Here is a 22981-nt window from a genome sequence, read left to right as displayed (position 1 = left end):
GATCAGTCAGCCAGTAGAGGGCGTATCTTTAAGGCTCAGTTCTTGTCAAAGTGGCTTCGGCTCTTTGCTGCCTGTCATCACCTCTCTGCCTTTATCTTATTTTTCTCTCCAAAAGACAAAACTCCATCAACACAACAGGTTTTAACATCAACTAACATTGTTTCCCGTTTCTGTTTCACACAGAGAGAAAGAAGGAGGAAGGAAGAAACCAGGAGCAGCTCAAGACAGAAAGAGAGACACTGAAGGATCTAGACAAGAAAAAGGCCAAACTGGAGGAAGAGCTGCGAAAGAAAGAGGAGGAGAGGAAACACTCGGTAGTGCAGTGTGATAAACTGATGAGACACAAGATTAAACTGGAGAACAGAAGAGAGCAAATCAAATTAAAGCTGGAGGAGATGGAGAGACTGTGCTGTGAGAACGAGAAGCAGCTTCAGTCAGTGAGAAGAAAAACACAAAAGGAGAGAGACAAGACATACCTCGAAAAACAAAAAGACACAGCAGAGAAAGAGAAAGATGAAGACTTAAGTTTTCTATTACAGGACAAAAACAATCTGGAGAGGAAAAAGGACTATTTTGAGAAACAACTACGAGATGAAGAGAAAAGACTGGAAACCAAAGAGAGTAAACTTACTGCAGCAACAAAAAGGAAGAAACTAGCAGAGAGCGAGATGGAGCAGATCAGAGTGGAGCTGAAGGAGCTGAAGGAGGTAGAGAAACAGAGGGATGAGAGAGAGAGGAAGACTCAGGCAGAGGAACAGCAGAAAGGAAAAGCTCCAGAAAGTCAGGAGGAGAAATCCCACCTGGATTTGAAGAAGAGAGAAACAGAGAATCAGGAAGAACCGCATGAGAAAGATCAACTGACTGAGGGAAGAGCTGAAGCTGAAGAAAGACTGGAGAGAGAGAGGAGGGAGAGAGGGAGGAGGAGGAGGAGAAGAGACACTAAAGTGTTTGCTGACAGTAAAACAGGTAAATGAAGTGCAGCTCCCTGCTGTGATCCTGTTGAACAGCTGCTCTCCACTTCCTTTCTCCAGCGGCTCCAAGCAGCGCTGGAACAGTCTGAGTCCCTCTGAGTTTGTGATGACATCAGCTACCAATGCTTTGAGTTTTATTATAGCATATTTTTAAATACATATTGCAGTTAAAAAAAAAAAAAAAAAGTTCCATTGTGTGTTTTCTTTTCTTTGTTTCTCATTATATTTTTTTCTACCACAATTGATTGCATCTTGATTATCTTTCATGTTTTGAATGCTTTGTCAAAATTTTAAAGTTTAGTTTTATAATAAAACAGAAACACCCCTATTTTTGATTATCAGAGCTTGTCTGTACATCATTGAGAATGAATGGAAATGTGCTTTGTAATGTTTTGTTAGGATTCATGACAGATGTATACTATTTTAGTTCACATAATTACATAATTAGTTTTGGATGCAGGTCACAAATGCCACTTTGGTGCTGTGTTATTCAATGCAAGCAAAGATTATAGATAGAAAGATATTGTCATATATAAAAACACAACGAAATTTCGTTTGCAGCACCAAAAAAAATCAGTATAAAAAGGCATAAATAAAGGTTATAGATGTAGCCTGATGCGACATCTGCAGCTATATTTTGAATGTTAGCGATGTTGTGTTACGTTGATAAAAATGTATGTAGATAGATAGATAGATAGATAGACACACACACATACACACCTTTAATTTTAGCCTTTAATTAAAAGGAGTCAGTCATTGCCTGTTGTCAGAGTAACATTTGTTCTTTCATCCCTGCTGGACATCTGAGGGTGTCACATCTGAAACAGATCACCAAATCATGTTTGGATTCCCAGTAAACAGCATTTAATTAATTTGTCAGCGAACCTACAGTATCACCCACGTCCAGCAGAGGGTGCCGTCGAGCTGCTCCCTGTTAAACTTCTCACTATGATGTGGATCAGCTGTGAGGATTTTAACAGTAAATTACACAGAAACATGCACACAGATGAAGTGGGAAATTACTCAGTTACAGTTACTATCATTATGTCATCATGATTATTATTATTATTCATTTCCTCAAACAGTGATTCACGGGTCTGTTCTTCAATGAGGAAGACATCCTTTAAATAAATAAATAAATAAATAAACAAAAATAAAGATAAATTCTTTATTCGCACACTTTGAGAGAGGGTGAGCAGCTCAGAGTCAAGCCACTGCTCCTCCACATTGAAAGGAGCTGGTTGAGGTGGTTCAAGCATCTCGTCTGGACACCTCCTGGGCGCCTCCTGGTGGGGAAAATGGGAGGAGAGCCCGGGGCAGACCCAGGACATGCAGGAGGGATTATGTCTCCCTCGGCATCCCCAAGGAGGAGCTGGTAGAGGTGGCCGGGGAAAAGAGGGTCCGGGCTGACCTCCACCGCCTCCCACCGTGACCCGGTTCAGGATAAGCAGCAGAAAATGAAGATGAAAAAGATGAAGCAGTCACCTTGAGCAGGGAGGTGTCAGTACTGTGATACTTATGGTATCCAGACTGAAACTTCTAAAAAAGGTTGTTTACTTTCCAGTGCAAAGAGAAATTGCTTCAAAACTATTTTTTCCACAATTTTTGATAGAAAAAGTCATTTGAAAATCGGTCTTTAGTTTTGATGGAGGAAGGGAAATGTAAATGAGCTGATAGGGAAGCCTGAAAAACACTTCTGTACATTTTTTTTTTTTTTTAGCTCTGTACCTGAATTAATTTAGTAGATGATGCTGTATTTCTAAAAATGTTTTTATGCAGCCACACACAGAAGTTAAGTTCCTCCTGACCACAGACCACAACAGCACGCAACACACCTGTATTACAGCTGCTTCAGGCTAAATGTTTGCTGTGTTATCGACCACATGGTGTCTGTTTTAAAGCTGCAGCGCCTCCGTGGTGGTGAACAGCGTCATCAAACATGACAAACAAGACGGCTTAACTGCTCCACTCTTAAAATGAGCTCGCTTTTACAAATAGAGGCTGATGTAGAGTTTTATTTAGAGCGCTCACATCAACACTGATCATGAGAATAATTTTTAAATAACTTTTAAATACAGCCCACGTCTACTCGAGTGGCTCTGGTTGAACCAAATGATTTCCTGTTCGGTGAGGTTCACTGTCATTAACTGTGAATGGACGCCATGCTCACTGTGCTCATCAACACACAAAACCTACTGCTGGTTTTAAAATAAAACTGAATTTCGGTGCAATGTTGGGTTGTAAAGTTTCCTGAGTGTGATATGAATCCACATGGTGGTGAAATGTCATTGTTAATCCACAAAATAATCCACAATACTGTATTTGTGCCTTTGTATATTGACATAATCTGCTTTGTTTGTGATTATTTATATGCTAAAAGTGCTATGTTGGGATCTGTTTTGCACTATGGAAGTGAATGGAGAGACACAAATGCAGGAGTCTGGATTCAATTCAATTCAATTTTGCTCTGAATATGAAACACATATTCTACAGTATTTGAACAGGAATATACAAAACATTACAACTAGTGGTTGTAAGTAACAGCATTTATAAAAAATCTGGAGACAAACAGGAGACTTTTACTACATGTAGCAGATATACAAACAATATAAAAAAAACCCTCAGAATATAAAAAATGCTTTGCTATAATTTGACTGGTTAATTTCAGGTGGTCTGACATTGTTGTACAAATAAAAAAAATGTGGAGTAAAAAAAAGAAAAGGCTCTTACTTTGCTTTAACAATGATTGCTGCAGGATTTGTGTGTGTGTGTGTGTGTGCGCATGTGTGTGTTTGTGACAGATGTGACACACGACCGGCCACTTTCTGATGCAACTGTTTCTGTTATTGATGCTTAGCCTACAAAGGTTTATTTTGTAATGTATGAGATTTCAGCTACTGCTTATAACATTTACAATAATTTACACTGAATGTGATTTTTTTTTTCCATTTCTACCCATGCACAAACAGCATTAAAAATACAAAGAAGATACAACTGTTCAAAAAGTTAAAAAACATCAGCATGGATGGAAAATTTATTTAGTGGTACCAGTGGTAAGCTTCAATTCAGCCTTAAATTCTTATGTACAAGTGAAAAACAATAAACAAACAACAAATGGGGCCAGATAGATTCAAATGTGTGATCTGCCTTATTGGAAGGTAACAAGACTAATATCATTTGGAAAAACCTGATGACCAGCTTTCTCATCTGGAGCAGCACAAGAACCAGGCCTATGTATATTTTACTTATATTTTAAGAAATTATGATGTTGTTTAGTGCTGACAGATAAAACATTTGGCCACATTTGATTTCTCACATGTGCAAGTCACCTCTTCTCTGCCTCTCTCTCCTTCATACACTTTTACAAAACAGAGATGCCATAAAAGCGGTTGGAGAAAATCAGTTTGACTGTGATTTTTTACTTGTTTTGAGTGAAATAGCTGAATACAGAGCGTTCTCCTCTGTTGGGCATGGGTGGGTCACCGGTGGGGCAGGTGTTCTCGCTCCTGGTTCTGCTTTGAATAAAAATAAAAGAAAGAAAGAAAAAGAAAGAAAGAAAGAAAGAAAATAAAAAAATATCACTGCCTTTTGGCAGAATTTTGGCATTTGCTTTAAAATAAGATATAATGACTAAGTATGATCATAAATACATTGTTTATGGTGGTTAAGGTCATGCAATGTGAATTTCTTTAGGCCCACCCAAGCAGGAAAAGTTAACTTTATTGCACTGTATTTGGTTTATTGATGCTCACACTACATAATGACAGGCCAGCCAGGCTTTTTTCTGTTAACAAAAATCACATGAACTCGCAAGTAGCTCATATATTAGAGTTTTTGCACCCATGATTGAGATTTTGGCAATGAGGGTCAAATCAAAACACATCGGACTCTAGTTTCAGCCGCTAGAAGAGACGAACTCATCTGCACTCTTTGTGATTATTTATTTTCTCTTGTCTTCATATCGACAAGAAATTATCAAATGCCAGCATCGATCTCATTTCACTCTATGAACTTATGCGTTCTGGGATCATTTGGTTGGTTCACGTCTGATCTCACCACATCATGGTTCTTCTTGGAAGTCCTCTCAGCGGAGGACTAAGATCTGCATTTTGGGCGTCTTGGTGACGCGTTCAGGTTTTTTGGGGGAATTTTTTCATGCTCACTATTAGGGTGTAGCTCATCAGGTATCATTTTTGTTTTGTATAATCTATGAGCCTGTAAAACCTTTTGAGATTGTAACTGTGATTATGGCCTCTACATGAACATGTACATGATGTTTTTCTGCTTGTGGTTTTCTCATGTGTTTTTTTTTTGTCAGAGAAATTTGATATTATCACAGTCCCAGACACTGTGAGAGACTTTTATCATTTTAGGTGGCTTTCTTTCTTTGTCCAGCTGTTTTTGCTACATGCTACATTTAGTATTTCTCAATACAAATCTGCCAAAGTGTCATGTACTCACTGTGTCCTTTTGTTCCACATAAAAACAAGTCAAAGTCAAGAAGAATAATTAAGTAAAGTACCTCTGTTCTTGATTGTGATGACAGCATACGTTGCCTGTTGTGGATTAGCATCACTGGTCTCTCCAGAGCCTGAAAATAAAATAAAAGGATTATTAACATAAACACTTATGCTGCCATCCTGGAGTTCAACAGAAAAGCGTTCCAGAGACATAAAGTAGATTTCGATTTAGATTAGTTTGCATTTATTCAGGCATTTTCTTTATTTTGGCGGTAACATGAACATTTGTGGGTATTTTTCTTCTTTTTTCCGGTACCTTTGTGTTTCCCTAAGCGCAGCAGCACCACCAGGCCGACCAGCAGCAGCAGCAGCAGCAGAGCCGGCAGTGCAACGACAGCAGTGACAAGCACCCATGGTAAAGGATGTGGCTCTTGGTGAAGGGCTGGAAAAACAGCAGAGAGCACATGGTGTGACTGTAGTGTCCTAACACTTCTGGAGAGGACGAGTGTCCTTGTGAGGTGGAGGACAGGTGATAGACAGCACATGCTCTCATGCTGCAAAAACACACTCACTGATCACATATTCATCTCAATCCCACCTTGTTCCCAAATCTCATAAAATTACCAAATGTGCACCATCACATCTGTACACTGAGCACTGCACTGCGCTTTGAGCTGCTCTCTAAAGTGCATGAAAACAGGATCGGTGTTGGGGTGACCCCGACCTGCTGAGGAGGAGGGCGGGAATAACAAAATACTTCATGCCTCAAGGTGAAAAGTTGCACACTGATGCTTAAATATCACCCTGCAAACAATGTCCACTCATCGAGACATTTAGTTTAGTGCTGAGTCTTAAAAAAATCATGCCGTTGCATTTCCTTACTCTCACTGCAGGTATGTTCATTTATATTGGAAAATAAAATCATGAACTTGATAAAATAACTTAATTCTCACTCTGTTTATCCAGCTGTAACTGCACATTAAAACAGTCACAATACAAGCTAACATTTCTTTATCCCCTGATACAACGCTGAATGGATTTTCTACAAATGATCGTTTTAAATTTTTTTATCTGTGATGTCTCACCTCTGACAGCCAGCCAGCTCTCGGGTGATTCCTCAGAGTCAGAGATGCTGCACTTGTAGAAACCTTCATCAGACTTGGAGACACTGTGGATGGTCATCTCTCCTGTGGAGCCGTTCCCAAAGAGGAAGCCGTCTTTATAGAAATCCGCTGTGAGGTTGGAGGGAGTCGTCTGGGTTTCACAGCGCAGAGTGACATCACTTCCCTCCGTCACAGGAAGAACAGGACTCACGAGGACCACAGAACCAGCTGGACAACATATTCATTTTTACAAAACAATATAGACAATATTGTTGCCACATTCAAGTGAAAACTTTACATCTCTATGTCTTGGCATGGATGTCACAGTCTGGGATGTTACTTAAATCATGCAGCAGACAGTCACCAACCAGTAGTTCAAAGAATATTAAATGAGTGTTTCCAAAATGCCCTGGCTGAGACCAAACACACTGCAAATTTGTCTTTCAAGTGTAGTCGGGTTTGCCTGCTATGCACCAGACGTGGTGACCATCAAGACCTGATCAGGCTCACTTAAGCTGGGCTGACACTTAAGGTTGACCAGCTTCACTAGGGGAGCCCGATCAGATCTCAGTTATGACCTCCTGCCTAATATTGCATAGATCCCCTTTTGCTGATCCGTCAAGACGTGGACGTCCGAAGGTGTGCTCTGGTATCTGGCACCAAGACCTGAGCAGCAGATCTTTTAAGTCAGGGGTGTCAAACTGGTGCCATGGAGGGCCAAGAGGCTGCAGGTTTTCATTCCAACCAAAAACTCCACCAGGTGATTTCACTGATCACCCTACCTCCAAACAGAGAGGCGGGACTAATCAGTGAAATCACCTGGTGGAGTTGTTGGTTGGAATGAAAACCTGCAGCCTCTTGGCCCTCCATGGCACCAGTTTGACACCTGCGTTTTAAGTCCTGCAAGGTGGGGCCTCCATGGTTCGTACTTGTTTGTGCAGCACATCCCACAGATGCTCAACTGGACTGAGATCTCGGGAACTTGGAGGCCAAGTCAACACCTTGAACTATTCCTGAACAATTTTTGCAGCGTGCCAGGGCACAAAGTCCTGAAAGAAGCCACTGCCAGGGAATACCGCTTCCTTGAATGGGTGGATTTGGTCTGCAATGATGTTTAGGTAGGTGGTACATGTCAAAGTAACATCCACATGAACGGCAGGACCCAAGGTTTCCCAGCAGCAACCCTGCCCAAAGTGTCCCACTGCCTCCACCGGCTTGCCTTCCTCCCATAGTGCCTCCTGGTGCTACGTCTTCCCCAGGTAAGCAACGTATACACACCTAGCCATCCACATCAGACAGAGCCACCTTCTTCTATTGCTCCGGGGTCCAGTTCTGATGCTTAGACGCTTTCGGTGGTGGACAGAGGTCAGCATAACTGGTCTGCAGCTACGTAGTCCCAAACGCAACAAACTGCCGTCTTTCTATCAGAACCAGCATGAACTTTTTCAGCAATTTGAGCTACAGTAGCTCTTCTGTTGGCTTGGACCATGTGGAACTGCCTTCTCTCCCCAGGTGCATCATGAACCTTGGCCACCCATGACCCTGTAACTGGTTTTCCTCCCTTGGACCACTTTTGGGGCGTACTGACCCCTGCAGACCGGGAACGCACACTTGCCCATTTTTCCTGCTTTCTACACATCAGCTTCAAGGAGGAAATATTCACTTACTGCCTAATATATCTCACCCACTGACAGGTGCCACTGTAATCAGATAATCAATAGTATTCACTCCACCTGTCAGAGGTCATAATGTTATGGCTTATCAGTGTATGCTCCCCTATATATAGCAGGAAACCCCACTACACAAGCAATGGTAGATTTTCCACAATTTTGAATATTTTTTTCTTTTCCACCCACAAAATTCTAGCAAGCATGAATGATGTAGATTACAGCCTCACCCTTAAAAAACGGTTGCATAGAAAAGGTTAAAACATCAGTGACTTCTACAGAGCGAATTCTTTATTCATACAGAACGACAGCCTGTCAGGTAATAGTAATTTGAACTTTTTGGTTTCTGTAACCATACCTGTGACAGTGATGTTGACAACGTTGCTTCTCTCTCCCCTTTCGTTCTCACACCAGTATTCCCCATTGTCAGCAGCATAGGCATTTTTTATGGAACACGAGGACTCTCTTGACGTTTCCCAGTTTGTGCTGCATGGTTTAATTGTTCTCTTCATCTTCCTCATCACTCTCCATCCAGTAGAGCCATCAACCCCCTCACAATTTAAAGAGGCAGCCTCGTATTGAAAGAGCTGCAGTCTGTTTGGATCAATGTGAAGAAGAGCTGCATCTGAACAGAGAGAGAGATGAATTTAAGAAATTTGTTCCCAAAAGAAGAAAAATGAAAGGGCTTAGATGAGCGGCCAACGTGCTGCTCGTCTGTCAGGGGGGTTAGTGGTTGACTTTTGCCTCTTTTACCTCCTGCCATGCCAGAACTCACTTTAACCCCTTCCACCTCAAGGTAACAGTTCCTAAGGGTTTCTAATAAGAGGCTGCAAATGACCGAAACTCAACCATGATGAAGGTGGTTGTCACTGTGTCTGAGAGGAGATGGGCACATTGGTGTGGCTGAATAACTCCACCACAGTGCTGGGGTCTCGTTGGAGGGGCCGGCATTGGGGTCATGCATGGACTTGGATGACCCATGTTGTCCATCATGCCAGACTAAAGTAAGTAATTTATTGTGCATTTCCAGTTCTACTAAATCATCACATTTTTGAAACTTTTTCTTGAAATTTTTGTTCTCAAAAGCGGCTTTGCTTCTTTTACTTCTCCGAGTATCCTGTTACCCTTGACTCAAGCAGCTTTTAGCCAGGACACAGTCAGGTATATCATCTCTGCCTGTAAAGTATGTAAAACTAAACAAATAAATAGAGTTGATTAACTATGTTGTACTTACCGCTGTTCTGAGCAAAACAGCCACGCTGAATTTGTGCAACCAGCAGCATCAACACATTCATCACTGGACAAAAGAAGACAGGAAGACAGAAATATAACACAAATGCTATCTTACTGTAAAAGTGAAAAAAGAACACTGGTTAATTGTGGCTGCTTGTCATGGCTGTGATCTAGAAATCTGACGAGTGGTTTAATATCTGAAATGTAAATGAAAGAGAACAAAATCATCTTCCTTTAAAGGCTGAGAAGTTCTGTTGGTAAAAGTCTTCATAAAAGTTACATGACAAAGACACAAGGAGATGCGCTGACATCTAATATGTAAATGATGTAAATGTAAATATACTTAATATCAATTTGACACTCTCAGTTCAACCAACTGATTTGTCTGGATCGGTAAAACATGATCAGTACCAGTATTTCTAACTTTTCTGGTTTGTGAAGCTCCAGAGAAATGAAGCAGGGAGTCAGTACTCACCCAGTGAGAGGCAGACAGCTGTGACCTCCATGCTGTCTTGCTGCTGACTGTCTGAGTGTCAGACTGAACATCAGCTCAGATCTGATGGAGGGGAGGACCTCCTCTTCCTGCGCAGCTCATCTCTGCTGCTGATGCAACAGCAGCTTGATATGAACCTTATTTCTCTCCTTGGCTGAGTCGACCTCAGCAGGCTGAGCCAGAGAACCAAAGTGTTGCTCAGGGGCTTTCTGGGAGAAACTTGCAGCTGCTGATGAACATGCCTCAGGGCAGGTCTGTAGTGACAGCTGATGAGGCCAGAGCAGTAGAGGTCTCTGACCAGGAAGTGGTTATACTCCCCTGTATATTTCAGTGGCTGTAAATTATTAAAGATATGCCTATTTATACTCTGTATATATATATATATACCACTCCCCCTAACTACTTAGGGGGAGTGGCATCTAACCAGGGTGAGATAGACACCCTGTTAACCCCCACAGCCCCACCTGACAGATGTAAAGTCACAGACATGCTGCTCTGCCCCCTGCAGTAAATACGTTGACCTACACCTATCTCACAAACATGGAAAAAAAAAAACCTTTCCACATATCTTTACTGTAACAATATATTTTTTCCTTTAATTGAAATAGGAAGTACTGATGATAATAGGCTTGTAAAATATGAATATCTTACAGGCCTGTTGCATGTAGGCATGTAGAAGCTGTTCTGGCAGCTCTTGGTGAACCAACATCTTACCATGTGAATGAAATAAAAAGTTGTGGAATTAAATGTTATTTTCTTTGCGTGCTTTATTTTAATTCTAATTCATTTAAAGGCCGTATGCAGGATATGTCCAAGTTCCCCTGGTGTTTGATGCAGCTGTAATCTAACAGGCGTGCACATTAATCTGGGCTGCAGGCAGAAAAGCACAAACACAAATTAATGACCAGTACGAAGGAGGGCCTACAGTTTTTTATTGTTTTATTTGAGGACTTTGGCCGTGCAGTTCACTTTACTCTGAGGCAGCTGGAGGTGACTTTAGGAGACGTACAACAGGTATGTATATATATGTTCTTAAGTATAGCCTGTTCTGGTAGTGTTCTTCCTTAATTTTAAATAAAAAAAAAAAAAAAAAAAATTTTTAGAAGAAAAGCTGGTTTGCAGACAACCCTGGAGAGTCATTTTTTTTTTTTTTTTCATATTTGAACGTTGCTCATTACACTCATAGGTCCTACATATGATAAAATTAACCAAAATATAATCACAACATTGTATTTAAAATAAACTTAACTGTGATTTAATTATTCAAAATGTAAAAAAGCAGTATCTTAGAAGCAAAACATGTTATCTTCTTGGGAACAAATGCAAGTGAAACTACTTTTCCAGCACCGTTCTCATTCAGCTCCACAGTGAAAGTCAAACAACAGGAGAGCACAGTGCATACAGCAGAGAATTTATTATGGTTTAGTTTAGTTTAGTTCTATGACTATTTAAAAAAATGGGATTTAATTTGAAAATCTGTCAGAGTTAACACAGTAAAGTTAAAAACCTATTTCCATTTTGGTCCTTGATATTAAGAGTTCAGCAGTGGCAAAATAATGGCAGCATGTTTTTATTTAAAGCTTTTTTAAGTGTGTAGGTCTGAAACAGCCAAGATTGAATCTAAAATAATTTGTCCGGGGCAGTCAATGAAACAAAGAGTGGAGGAATGACCAGCAGAGGGCGCTGTTTACCAAATACCCTGTCACATTATCCAACATGGAGGATGGAGGATGCATTTTAAGGGAACTAGAGAAGTGTGTTTTGCCAGTGACTGAGTGCAGGAGCTTAATGCTTCCTAATGAAACATGGAGGGACTATAAGGTTAATTTGAGTAGAAATAAAGCAGGAAAAAAAATCAATGCTTAAGAAGTAATACAGCAAAATTGTGGGAAAAAAATTAAAACTGAGAAATTTAAGCTGTGCTAATAGCTGTAGATGATAACAATGAATAAGATGAATCAGTGTTCCTCTGCAGAAAAGAGATAATGAGGTGCTGGTGGTACAAGTATCTGTTTTATAGTTTTTGGATCATCAGTGCTGAAGATAATTAGGTACAATTTACACTAACAACATGTTGTATAGTTTTAGTATTAATATAATTAAGAGTGAAGACAATATTCATGATTGCTGATTCATCAATCAAACTATGATCTCCATTTATATTATATAATAGTTATTTAAGTGTTGAATGTAATATTGGCCAAAAATTGCTTTGGAAATTGCAATTGTACAATGGCACCTTTAATTTACTTATATATTTAAATAAATAAATAAATCATCAGTTTTCAGAAGCTGAGGATGTCTCACCTGAAGGACGGACTGTCCATTAAATCTCAGTTCAGCGTCTTCACTGCTTTGGTTTTCCATCACACTGCTGTCTTTCTATTTCTAACAAGCAGCTGTGAAGGTACGTTACATAAACCACACACACACACACACACACACACACATTCACATACACACACATACACACGTGCACATGCACTTTGACTCATTATTATTATGGCACATGCACGAATTGCATTTTTATGCCATTTTCCATCTATCATTTAAGGATTTTTTTCATGAGGTGTGGGACAGGGCTTGATCATTTTTAGGCTACCACTGTGGTCTCATCGGTGCACACAGAGCCTGATTTACAAGCTTGCACTGACTGAGTTGATTTCCAATGAAATTAATCCACACAGTTTTGTCAAGTCAGCTAATTGATTACTGATTTTGAGGGACCTGTGTCCCAAGAAGGCATCAGCAAAAGAACACTATGTACTTCATGTTATGATTCTCCTAAAGTTTAATCCTACTCAGAGATTATTTTGACATGCACTTCCTTGATTATTTCTTTCCCCGTTGCCAAGAGGCGTTTATTTAACTTAAACACCAAACTACAATATTTAGACATTTAGCAGACTTTAATCACACCAAATATGTTTCCAGGAGATGTGCAATAGGTAAAAATTTTCTTGGTGGACATGCAACCTATAGAATTGAACCAATTATATTCTCATAGCAAGAAATATGAAACAAAACTCTTTCTTCCCAGGTCAGTCTCAGCTGATTGGTCCACCTCAGCCAATAGTGGCAATACTTGGTGAAGACATCATTTTGCCGTGCCACCTGGAACCTGCCATGGATGCTGTTGCCATGACAGTGGAGTGGGCGAGACCTGACCTGAAGCCCAAATTTATCTACGTGTGGCGTGATGGTGTGGGTCTTCTAGTTGATCAAAACCCATCTTACAAGGACAGAACATCTCTGTTCATTAACAAACTGAACCATGGAGACGTTTCACTGAAACTCTCTGAGGTCAAACTCTCTGATGAGGGAAGATACAGATGCTTCATTCCCTCGATACGGAGAGAAACCTTCATACAGCTCAATGTTGGTGAGTCAGCCAGAAGTTTCCTGTTTTTTCAGTTTTGGATTACCTGTTTGTTGTTAAGTTGTGGGGATGTAAAGCCCTTTAATGTGACATTGTGCTTTAAATCAGCTTGAACTTGAATTTATATTGTGTGAAATCTCTCCTCATCAGGTTCAGTCTCCTCTCCTGTCCTTGGGATTAACAAAGATCCCAGTGGAGTGGTTTTAGAGTGTGAAAGTAAAGGCTGGTACCCAGAGCCTGAGCTGTTTTGGCTGGACGCTGAGGGAAAGCTCCTCTCTGCTGGAGCTCCAGAGACAGTCAGAGGTCCTGATGGCCTCTATACTGTCAGCAGTAGAGTGACTGTGGAGAAGAGCCACGGCAACAGCTTCACCTGCAGGGTTCAGCAGAGCAAAATACAGCAAACCAGGGAGACACAGATTCACATTCAAGGTGATTTTTTTTATAATTTATTTATGGCATGGGCACATTATTAATTGTAAAAAACTGGTGTTTTTTTGTTTGTTTGTTTGTTTGTTTGTTTGTTTGTTTGTTTTTTTTGTTTTTTTTTTTACATAAAATCCATGCTGTCCATGCTGTTTTATCATTTCAGGTGATTTCTTTATGGACACACCTACAGCTGTTTATAGTTGTTCTGCTGAACATATCGTCATTGGCTTTGCTGTTGTCTTGTTGTGTGTTGGAGTTGCCTTCGTTGTTTATAAATGGAGACAAAACAAAATTGGTAAGTCATTATTCACCCCCCCCCCCCCCCCCCCCCCCCCCTTTTCATTTTATTTATTTATTTTTTTTTACCATCACAGCTTTTTGATGATTATATTTGAATGTGGGATTTCATAGCAAAACATCAATAAATCATGCACACATCAGTAACTGCTCAATCATCATAAATCATCCAAGTGGATTTTTGCTCCCAAGCCAAAAGTATTTTTGTCAAATGTGTTCATTACATGTCTGTTTGAAATTAAATACTTAATTTGCTGTAATGGCACCTTGGTGTATGGCAAGTTATGAGCAGAATTTTTCTGTGGTGTTCCTCAAGGTCTTGGTGTCCCAATGTGGTATTTCGGATGGATCTTTAACCATGTTTATCAGTTCTCAAGTGGTCAAAAATGGCCAAAATGTTGCATGAACCTTACCCAATCCAAAAACTGCTGCAACACTTTATGCCACATAATACTGAGCAGCATCTCAAAATTTACTCCAGGTTGCCAGCTTTGAGATGATGAATGATGATGACGATGATGATGATGACACTGTTCACCTCTTATCTTCTCCTGAAAACTGTCTTCAGTTTCTCACCTTTTAAGTCAACACTTTAAAGCAGGTTTGACTTTCAGATTCAACACTGTTTTCTGCTTCTGTTTTCACACAGAGACCAAGACCCAGCAGAGAGAAGGACAGAAGACTGAATCTGTGAGAAACAACATGGAACTTGAGGTTCTGATGGAAGGAGAAGAACAAGTCAGAGCAGAGAGTGATGCAACAAAGAGTCTGGACACAAAACATGCAAAACTTGAAAAGCAACAGAAGAAAGAGAATAAAGAGAAACAGGAACTGGAGAAACAAATAGAGACACTCAAATCTCAGCTGGAGGAGTCAGAGGGACAGAGGGAGGAGAGGGAGAGAAACCTTCAGGAAATGAAAACACAGAAAGAAGATGCTGAGAAAAAGAAAAATGAATATGAACAGTTACTAAAACAGACTAACTGGGTTCTACATGACAGAAAAGCAAAACTTGAGAAAAAGCTACAGGACAAAAAAGACAGTTTCATGCCCCTAAACAAGACAGAGAAGATAAATAAGCTCTGTGAAGAACTGGATGTGATGAAGACAATGACTGATGCAATTAATAGTAAACTTTTCACAGCCCCTACAGAGAAAACAGAGCCTTGAGAACAGAGCAGACCTGTGAACCAGAGGACAACATAGAGCACAAGGTGTCAGTCTATCATCTTTCTACCACAGACTGTATGAACTATTACAGTGCTTACTGTTTTAAAAACAATATGGAAAATAAGAACGATAACCTTGACAGAAGCAGCATTTACAGTTACAGTGAGGCTTGTATAGTACAGATAGAAACTGGCTTTTCAGTCAGTTTTGTAGTTTTTCTTGTTCTTTTTTCCGCATCTGAGATTTTTTTTTTTCCTTTTTTTTTTGAGTTACAACATGACCTTAGCATATTGTGTAATTCTGATACAAATAATATAAGTTTCTCTTCCAGGATGAATTCTGTAAATTTGGAGCTTCCTGTCATCACCAGATCAAATCCCAGTGAATGTGCAGCACATCTGGAGATTCAAGTTTGGCTAATTTATCTACTTTTTTTTTTTTAAGCATCTTTGTGGAATTTCAAGTCAGGGCGCATGGGTTTGGGTCATGCAGCTGACCAGGAGAGTGCATCTACTCAACTATTAAACTCTGTTGATAAAGCCTTCCTGTGCTGTGGGAAGATAATCCTGCTCTGATTTAGAGGAACTGAAGGAGAAAACAGCATCACCCAGTTGCTCTAAATGACGATTTAAGAAGCAAAAAGCAGAGAAACCAGAGAAAGAAGAGGAAATAATATCTTTTGAATGTTGGAACTGTTTTATTGTAGTTAATAGATTGTAATTACATTTAATTGATTTGTTTGTACAGTCAGTGTTGTAAATCTCCATCAATTGATCTTTAGGGTTTGATAAAGAGAATGGATGAATGAATAAGAGAATACCATTTCCATTTCCAATGCCACAGGGCAACTGTTAAACTTGGTTATGCTTCCACTTTTTATTGGATGATATTTATGCTTGTGTGGAGTTGTTGTTATTGTTGTTGTTTGAGATACTGTATTGCTTAGTGCTTTCTGTTTATGTAATGTTGTGATAATTAGCATTAATTGTTAGATTGTTGCTTAATGATAATTCATGTAAGGCTGTCCTGCTCTTTATCAAGTTTTCATGATCAACAACTTTGTGAACTTCAGGCGACTTTGTGTTTGTGTATGAATGAATAAACAGTATTTGGGTTTGTCAGCATCAATGTAAATAAATAATTTTGCTATATATACACTACCTAAATGTCCTGGTTGATTTTCTGCAGACATGTTAAAGCCAGTAAATCTGCCGCAGCCCTGTAACTGCAGAATGGTTTCTCCTCTGGTGGGTGTGACGCTCTGCAGATCAGAGGCTGCCAAACACACACACACACACACACACACACACACACAGTGGGCCTACAAGTGACCCAAATCAAGGATCAAAGTGTGTTTTATTATATTTTTATCACATCTTTATTTGAGGACTTTGGTCATGCAGCACCTTCCTGCTGAGGTGAAGTGACTCCACACGACATGCAACAGGTGAGATGACCTTTTTTTCAATTCTTATACCAATGTGTTTCCAAATGTTGGCTTAAAAAGCAGTTTATTGTTGCCAGCTTATTAAACTAGCATTTGTGTGTGAGATGGAGGCTAGCAGATACTGTAGTAATAACTTGCTCAGTGAAAATAACAGCACTGTACTGATTCTTACAAACTGCTTAAGGCTTCATTTGAGCGTTAAGACACAAAGTCCAGAGTGGGACGATTCAGAGACGATCGTTTCTGAACATAAAACTGTTGCTTGCTATGTTTTTAAGTGATGTGGGTTCAGTATTTAGCATTCGGAGAGTTGACTGTCATGACTTAAACGTGGCAACTTTGGAACAGGCAATTTTCTGCTCTCACACACCAGCAGAGACCAGGTGACCTGATGTGACACACACAGGAGAGCGTTTTTAAATCACAGTGGGTCCTGCTGAAGCTGAAAGGTTTGAATCTGCTCAGCCAGGCACAAACAGTTCAGCAGCTGTGCTCTTTACGAACCTGGATGTGAAAATGATAAAAAATGAACAGCAGGGAGCGCTGTTGAGCAGCTTTTACCAAACAGCTTCAAACACTGATGTAATGAGCTGGAATTCTGATAATATAATATATAATATATAATAATATAATATTATAATCACATTTGAAGCTGATTTTATTACCACACGTCTGCTGGAAATCTGTCATAATAACATGAAACCATGATTACCTACTGTTGTTTAGTGATATTACAACTAGTACCACTACTACTACTACTACTACTACCACTACTACTATTACCACTACTTTACTACTACCACCACCACTACTACCACTACTACTACTACTACTACTACTACTACAACCACTACTACTACTACTATCAATACTACTACTACTACTACTAATGCTACCACCACTACTAGTCTTACTACCACGACTTTACTACTACCACCACTACTACTACTACTTCTACTACCACTATCACTACCACCACTACTACTGTCACTACTCATACTACTACGACTAATAATAATCATCATCATCATCATTATAATCATAATAATAATGATTAATGTAATATTCAGCTCAACTCAACAGATTTGCCACACAGATCATTAAAGATTGTTTTGAACTGACTCTCAGTTGACTGATCTTTGTCAGCAGCCTGTTTTCTTCAGCCTCGGTGTCTGTTTTGGTTCCCAGAGGAAAATGAAGTGGAGTGTGTGCAGCTGCTTTGGATCCTGTCTGTTCTTCATCCTCAGACTCCCAGTTTCTACAGGTAAACTGGACCTTTCAGTCCTCTGCTCTGATTGGCTGAGTCGACTTCAGCTCCATTCAGACCTGTGGCCACACTGCAGTTAATTCAAATGTTAATATAAGTATTATAAATCACCATATCAGTAAACCTGTGTGTCTCAGCAGCCACACTGCACTGCTGTTGCTAATTTGAACCTTATTGCTGGATTGAATGAAAACATTTGTTTACAATTAGAATGAGATTTTTTCATTTATTTATCGTTAATAAGTCAGCAGAAAAAAAAACTGCAAAATGCAGGGGTATCATGGCTGACTGATGGGAATATTTTAGGAAATTGATTTTGAAGTTTCTTCAAAATGTCCCTTAATTCAAGGATTCAAAGGCTTTATTGCCCTTTGCAGAAATAAACAAGTTATCAGTGCAGTTACATTCTTAGTGCAAACCAGCACTGATTCTTCTTGTTTCTGATAAAAAAAAAAAAAAAAAAAAAAAAAAAAAAAAGGTGAAAATATTGTTTCTGTTGTTCTGTCCCGTTTATTCTTCGGTTTGTGTATTTTATTTTCTAGGACAGTCTGTAGTGATTGGCTCACCAGAACCAATAGCAGCATTAGTTGGTGATGATCAGCAGCAGTGGAGTGGTTTTAGAGTGTGAAAGTAAAGGCTGGTACCCAGAGCCTGAGCTGTTTTGGCTGGACGCTGAGGGAAAGCTCCTCTCTGCTGGAGCTCCAGAGACAGTCAGAGGTCCTGATGGCCTCTATACTGTCAGCAGCAGAGTGACTGTGGAGAAGAGCCACAGCAACAGCTTCACCTGCAGGGTTCAGCAGAGCAAAATACAGCAAACCAGGGAATCACAGATTCACATTCCAGGTGAAAATGACTTTAAATTCATACAAATTATTAACTGTAAACAGCTGTTGTCTCATTTACATAAAATCCATGCTGCTCTGTGTTTTATCATTTCAGGTGATTTCTTCATGGACATAACTACAGCTGATTGTAGTTGTTCCACTGAACATATCGTCATTGGCTTTGCTGTTGTCTTCTTGTGTATTAGCTTTGCCTTTTTTGTTTATAAATGGAGACAAAACAAAATTGGTAAGTCACTATTTTTTTCTCCTTTTGTGATATGAGGCTACTATCACAGCTTTTTTATTATTATATTTATATGTGGGATTCATGATAAAACATCAATAAAACATACACATATCAGTAATTGTTCAGTTAAAAAGAAAAAAAATCTGATAACACAAAAAATATGTGTGTTTTATAAAGTTATAATGCATAAATATAACAAAAATGTAACCACATCATTCCAGATGGATTTTTACATTTTGTCAGAAAACGTGTTCATTACAAGTCTATTAGAAATTAAATGCCTCACTTGCTGTAATACCTTCATTTATGGCAAGTAATGAGCAGCTTTCAGACGATGAATGATGATGATGAATCTACTGCTGACCTTTTATGACCTGAAAATTGTCTTCAGTTTCTTACCTTTTAAGTCAACACTGTACAGCAGGTTTTACTTTCAGCTGTTTCCTGCTTCTGTTTTCACACAGAGACCAAGACCCAGGAGAGAGAAGGAGAGAAGACTGAATCTGTGAGAAACAACGTAGAACTTGAGGTTCTGATGGAAGGAGAAAGAAACAGAGAACAAGTCAGTGCAGAAAGTGACACAACGAAGAATCTGGACACAAAAAATGCAAAACTTGAAAAGCAACAGAAGAAAGAGAATAAAGAGAAACAGATGGAACCCGGAGAAACAAACAGAGACACAAATGACAGCTGAAGCAGGGAGAGAGACAGTGGGATGAAGATGATGACAGAAACCTCAAGGAAATAAAAACACAAAAAGAAGCTGCTGAGAAAAAGAAAAATGTATACCAACAGTTACTAAGAGAGACTAGCTTGGGTCTACATGACAGAAGAGCAGAACATGAGAGAAAGCTACAGGAGACCAAAGACAGTTTCATGTCCCGAAGCAAGACAGAGAAGATAAATCAGCTCAGTGCAGAACTGGATGTGAGCACAAGGTGTCAGTCTATCATCTTTCTACCACAGACTGTATATGTGTAACCCCCCCCCCCCCCCCCCCCACACACACACACACACACACACACACACACACACACACACACACACACCACCCCTCCCCGCGGTAATTAATCATTATTAAACTTAGTAGAGACGCCTATAAGTAAAGATATTTTAGGTGTTACATCAGGACAGTGGCCGTGTTAACTGGGACACAAGTTTACACAGAACAATAAAAACGTTACTTCCTGATCTGCAGAGAGATTTCAAAGCAGGAAATGAAGCTCAACCTGTTTTATACCTGCGTCACACAGAGTTCTTGTGAAAAATAAAACTTTCATGTTCTCTTTAAAGATCGACTGCATTTATTTTCAGCTCAAGAGCTCAAATTCAAAATGAAAAAGCAGAAAAACCTTCAATGACAAACGAGTACACTGTCATTTTGAGAGTAAAACTACTTGCAGTACAGGTGTGACGTTTTTAAGATATTATCTGTTCAGAGCAATTAGAGCATGATGACAACTGAAAACTTTATTATCACTTTGAGTCTTCATGTTGTTTGCTTAGTGTTTACTTTTGAACACATAATGTTGATTTTTTTTCCTTCCTGCCACTTCAAAAAGTGTTTTTCCTCCATGTGCTCTCACTGATGAATTCAGTTTTAAAGATTTTGGTTTGTTGTCATTTTCAGAAGTCAAGGATGGTTGCCCTGGCGGACAGAGTGTCTCTTCCATCTGGCCTCAGTGTGTTGGTTCTCTGTCGCACTCTCTGTCCCCTTCTGGTACATTCCTGTCATGGTAGGTTTCTCCCTCTCTCCTCCTCCCCCTCTACAGCTCTTCTCTTCCTCATACTATTACTAAGTACACAGCTTCTACTTCTATTGTTTTGGCAGAGGAGCTACGTGACTGTCTACTAAGCTTCAGAGGACCTGCTACAAATATGAACCATAAACACACACACACACACACAAAAACACACACAAACACACACTCACATATATATATATATATATATATATATATATATATATATATATATATTTAAAATACAAGTTAATACAAGTAAGCCCATTTGTACTTTTTTTTCTTCCCCTTGCCCAGTGAGACTCGATAAGAAAATTGTTAAATCATGGAATCGGAATCACTAAAATCTTATCAAATCTCATCCCGTGGAAAGACGACAACACTTGCAAAACTTTTATTTGGACGAAGGGAGGAAGAGCTAGAAGCAGAAACATCTGTCCACACAGCAGGCAGTTACTGTGCAGGAATGTCACGTATTGAATCTCCTCATTCTAACTCTGTCAGTAGGCCTATGTATTTTCCCCTTTTACACCAATGTGTAGGCCTATGTGCCTTTTCTAGTCGCTTAACCGGGCCTGTAGCATTCCTTCACTCCCTGGAAGTAAACTGTCCTCTTATCACAGTGATAGTGATCTGTATCTAGGGATGAGCGAGTACACCACTATCTGTATCTGTATCTGTATCTGTTTAACCCTCCTATTATGTTTGGGGTCAATTTGACCCCATTCAGTTTTTAACAACTCTAAATACATACTTAACATCATTTTTTTTTTGCTTCATATTTTATGACTTTTCCTAATTTAGTGGATACTACCGGGTAAACATGAAATTCACATGATGATATGTTTTCAGTGTCCTGTTATGTTTTATTTAAAGGACTATTTAGGTAGTCAACAAAGAAACATAAAGTACCTGACACATAAACTTTGGTAACAATTTTAATTATAATAATTTTGTTGAGGTTTAAACTGCTGGGGTCAAATTGACCCCAAACATAAGGGATGTTAGTAAAATTTGAACATAACAGGAGGGTTAACCATCTACATCCGTATCTGTACTCGGAGTGGGCGGGGTCTAAACCGGAAGTGGGTGGGGCTTACGACGGTAGGTTATTTTAAGCCTGAAATTGATACTGGTTGATCAGAAGTTGCTATATTTATTGTTTATTGGAAACCTATTTACAGAGCAGCCTCAGAAGCTTCAGATCAATGTTTTAGTTTATTTACAGAACAAGTTTTTTATAACACAGAACATGAATATTCTTAAGTGCATCAATGAATACAACACATGCAGTAGGCAATTATGAAGTACTAGAGAGAGTGTATATAGGCTATAGATAGATAGATAGATAGATAGATAGATAGATAGATAGATAGAGATATATTTATATAGATATATAGCTTAATTTGTAATATTTATACTACTACTACTATATTTATTTTTATGAACTACAGTGAGAAAGTGTCAGACTCTCAGTGCATGCAGCCAAAATAAAATCAAAATAATAATATACTTTGTGTGTTCGGCTAATGTGTGTGTGTAAGTGTGTAAGAGCGAGCAGATGGTTAAAAAAAAAAAACTACCGCTGTGTCGGCAGTGAGAGACACGAGGCCAGTCGCATTCAGCCCCAACCCCTAAGCCCTAACCCTAACTCTGCTCAAAAGCAGCGCGTCTGTTACCAGTCAAGTTTAGCAGAAACTCTACTGACTATCAGTGATTACAATCCGAGGGAAGAGCGAGCTGGAAAACACCTGACCGCTACTGAAGAGAGACGCGACGTGAGCTGTCACACCTGAGTGAGTGACATCTGAGGTTGTCCCTGTGTGTGTGTGTGTGAGCGGGGCACCGCTGTACTGTGTGTGTGTAGTGGAGGGGCGCTGTGTGTGACTGTCCTATCACACAACGGTGCTATATCCGTACCGGATACTCGTTTCAGCCGAGTATCCGGCTCATCCCTATCTGTATCCATTCTGCTTCTACAGCTGAGATGTGTTGCACAAGTTTATTCAGAAACATTTTTCCCCAGTTGGGCTGAATGTTTTGAAGCTGGAACAGGAACAAATCCAACACATTTTCTACTTTTTGCGCATTACAGCTATTCTCAATGTGTGTAGCATAAAAAACATTTCTTTGCTGAAGATAAATAGATAGATAGACAGATAGATTAATCCCTGAAGGGAAATTAAAATGTCATAGCAGCTGATACATGACAATACATGACACAAAGACAAAAATTTAAATCACAAGATGCATAA

At 39.5% G+C, this 22981-nt stretch overlaps 2 protein-coding genes across 2 annotated transcripts; one reads left to right on the top strand and one right to left on the bottom strand.

The window, feature by feature from the left end:
- Positions 1 to 3399: 3399 nt before the first annotated feature.
- Positions 3400 to 9940, bottom strand: LOC115377050 (high affinity immunoglobulin gamma Fc receptor I-like). Its single transcript, XM_030076903.1, has 7 exons — positions 9910 to 9940; positions 9436 to 9498; positions 8560 to 8826; positions 6517 to 6762; positions 5748 to 5873; positions 5494 to 5562; positions 3400 to 4486 (listed from the first exon to the last, which is right to left on the bottom strand). Exons 1-7 carry the CDS (start codon positions 9938 to 9940, stop codon positions 4371 to 4373), a joined length of 918 nt encoding a protein of 305 aa, XP_029932763.1. The 3' UTR covers positions 3400 to 4370.
- Positions 9941 to 12225: 2285 nt separating this feature from the next.
- On the top strand, positions 12226 to 19689 carry LOC115377049 (butyrophilin subfamily 3 member A2-like). The gene is made up of 5 exons (XM_030076902.1): positions 12226 to 12334; positions 12968 to 13309; positions 13457 to 13735; positions 18853 to 18984; positions 19449 to 19689. Exons 1-5 carry the CDS (start codon positions 12226 to 12228, stop codon positions 19676 to 19678), a joined length of 1092 nt encoding a protein of 363 aa, XP_029932762.1. The 3' UTR covers positions 19679 to 19689.
- The last annotated feature ends 3292 nt before the right edge of the window (positions 19690 to 22981 follow it).

The sequence above is a fragment of the Myripristis murdjan genome, chromosome 18 (genome assembly GCF_902150065.1).
Source record: "Myripristis murdjan chromosome 18, fMyrMur1.1, whole genome shotgun sequence".
Classification (NCBI taxonomy): Eukaryota; Metazoa; Chordata; class Actinopteri; order Holocentriformes; family Holocentridae; genus Myripristis; species Myripristis murdjan.
Note: the sequence above shows the minus strand (reverse complement) of the source record. Positions and strands in the feature narration are given on the sequence as shown.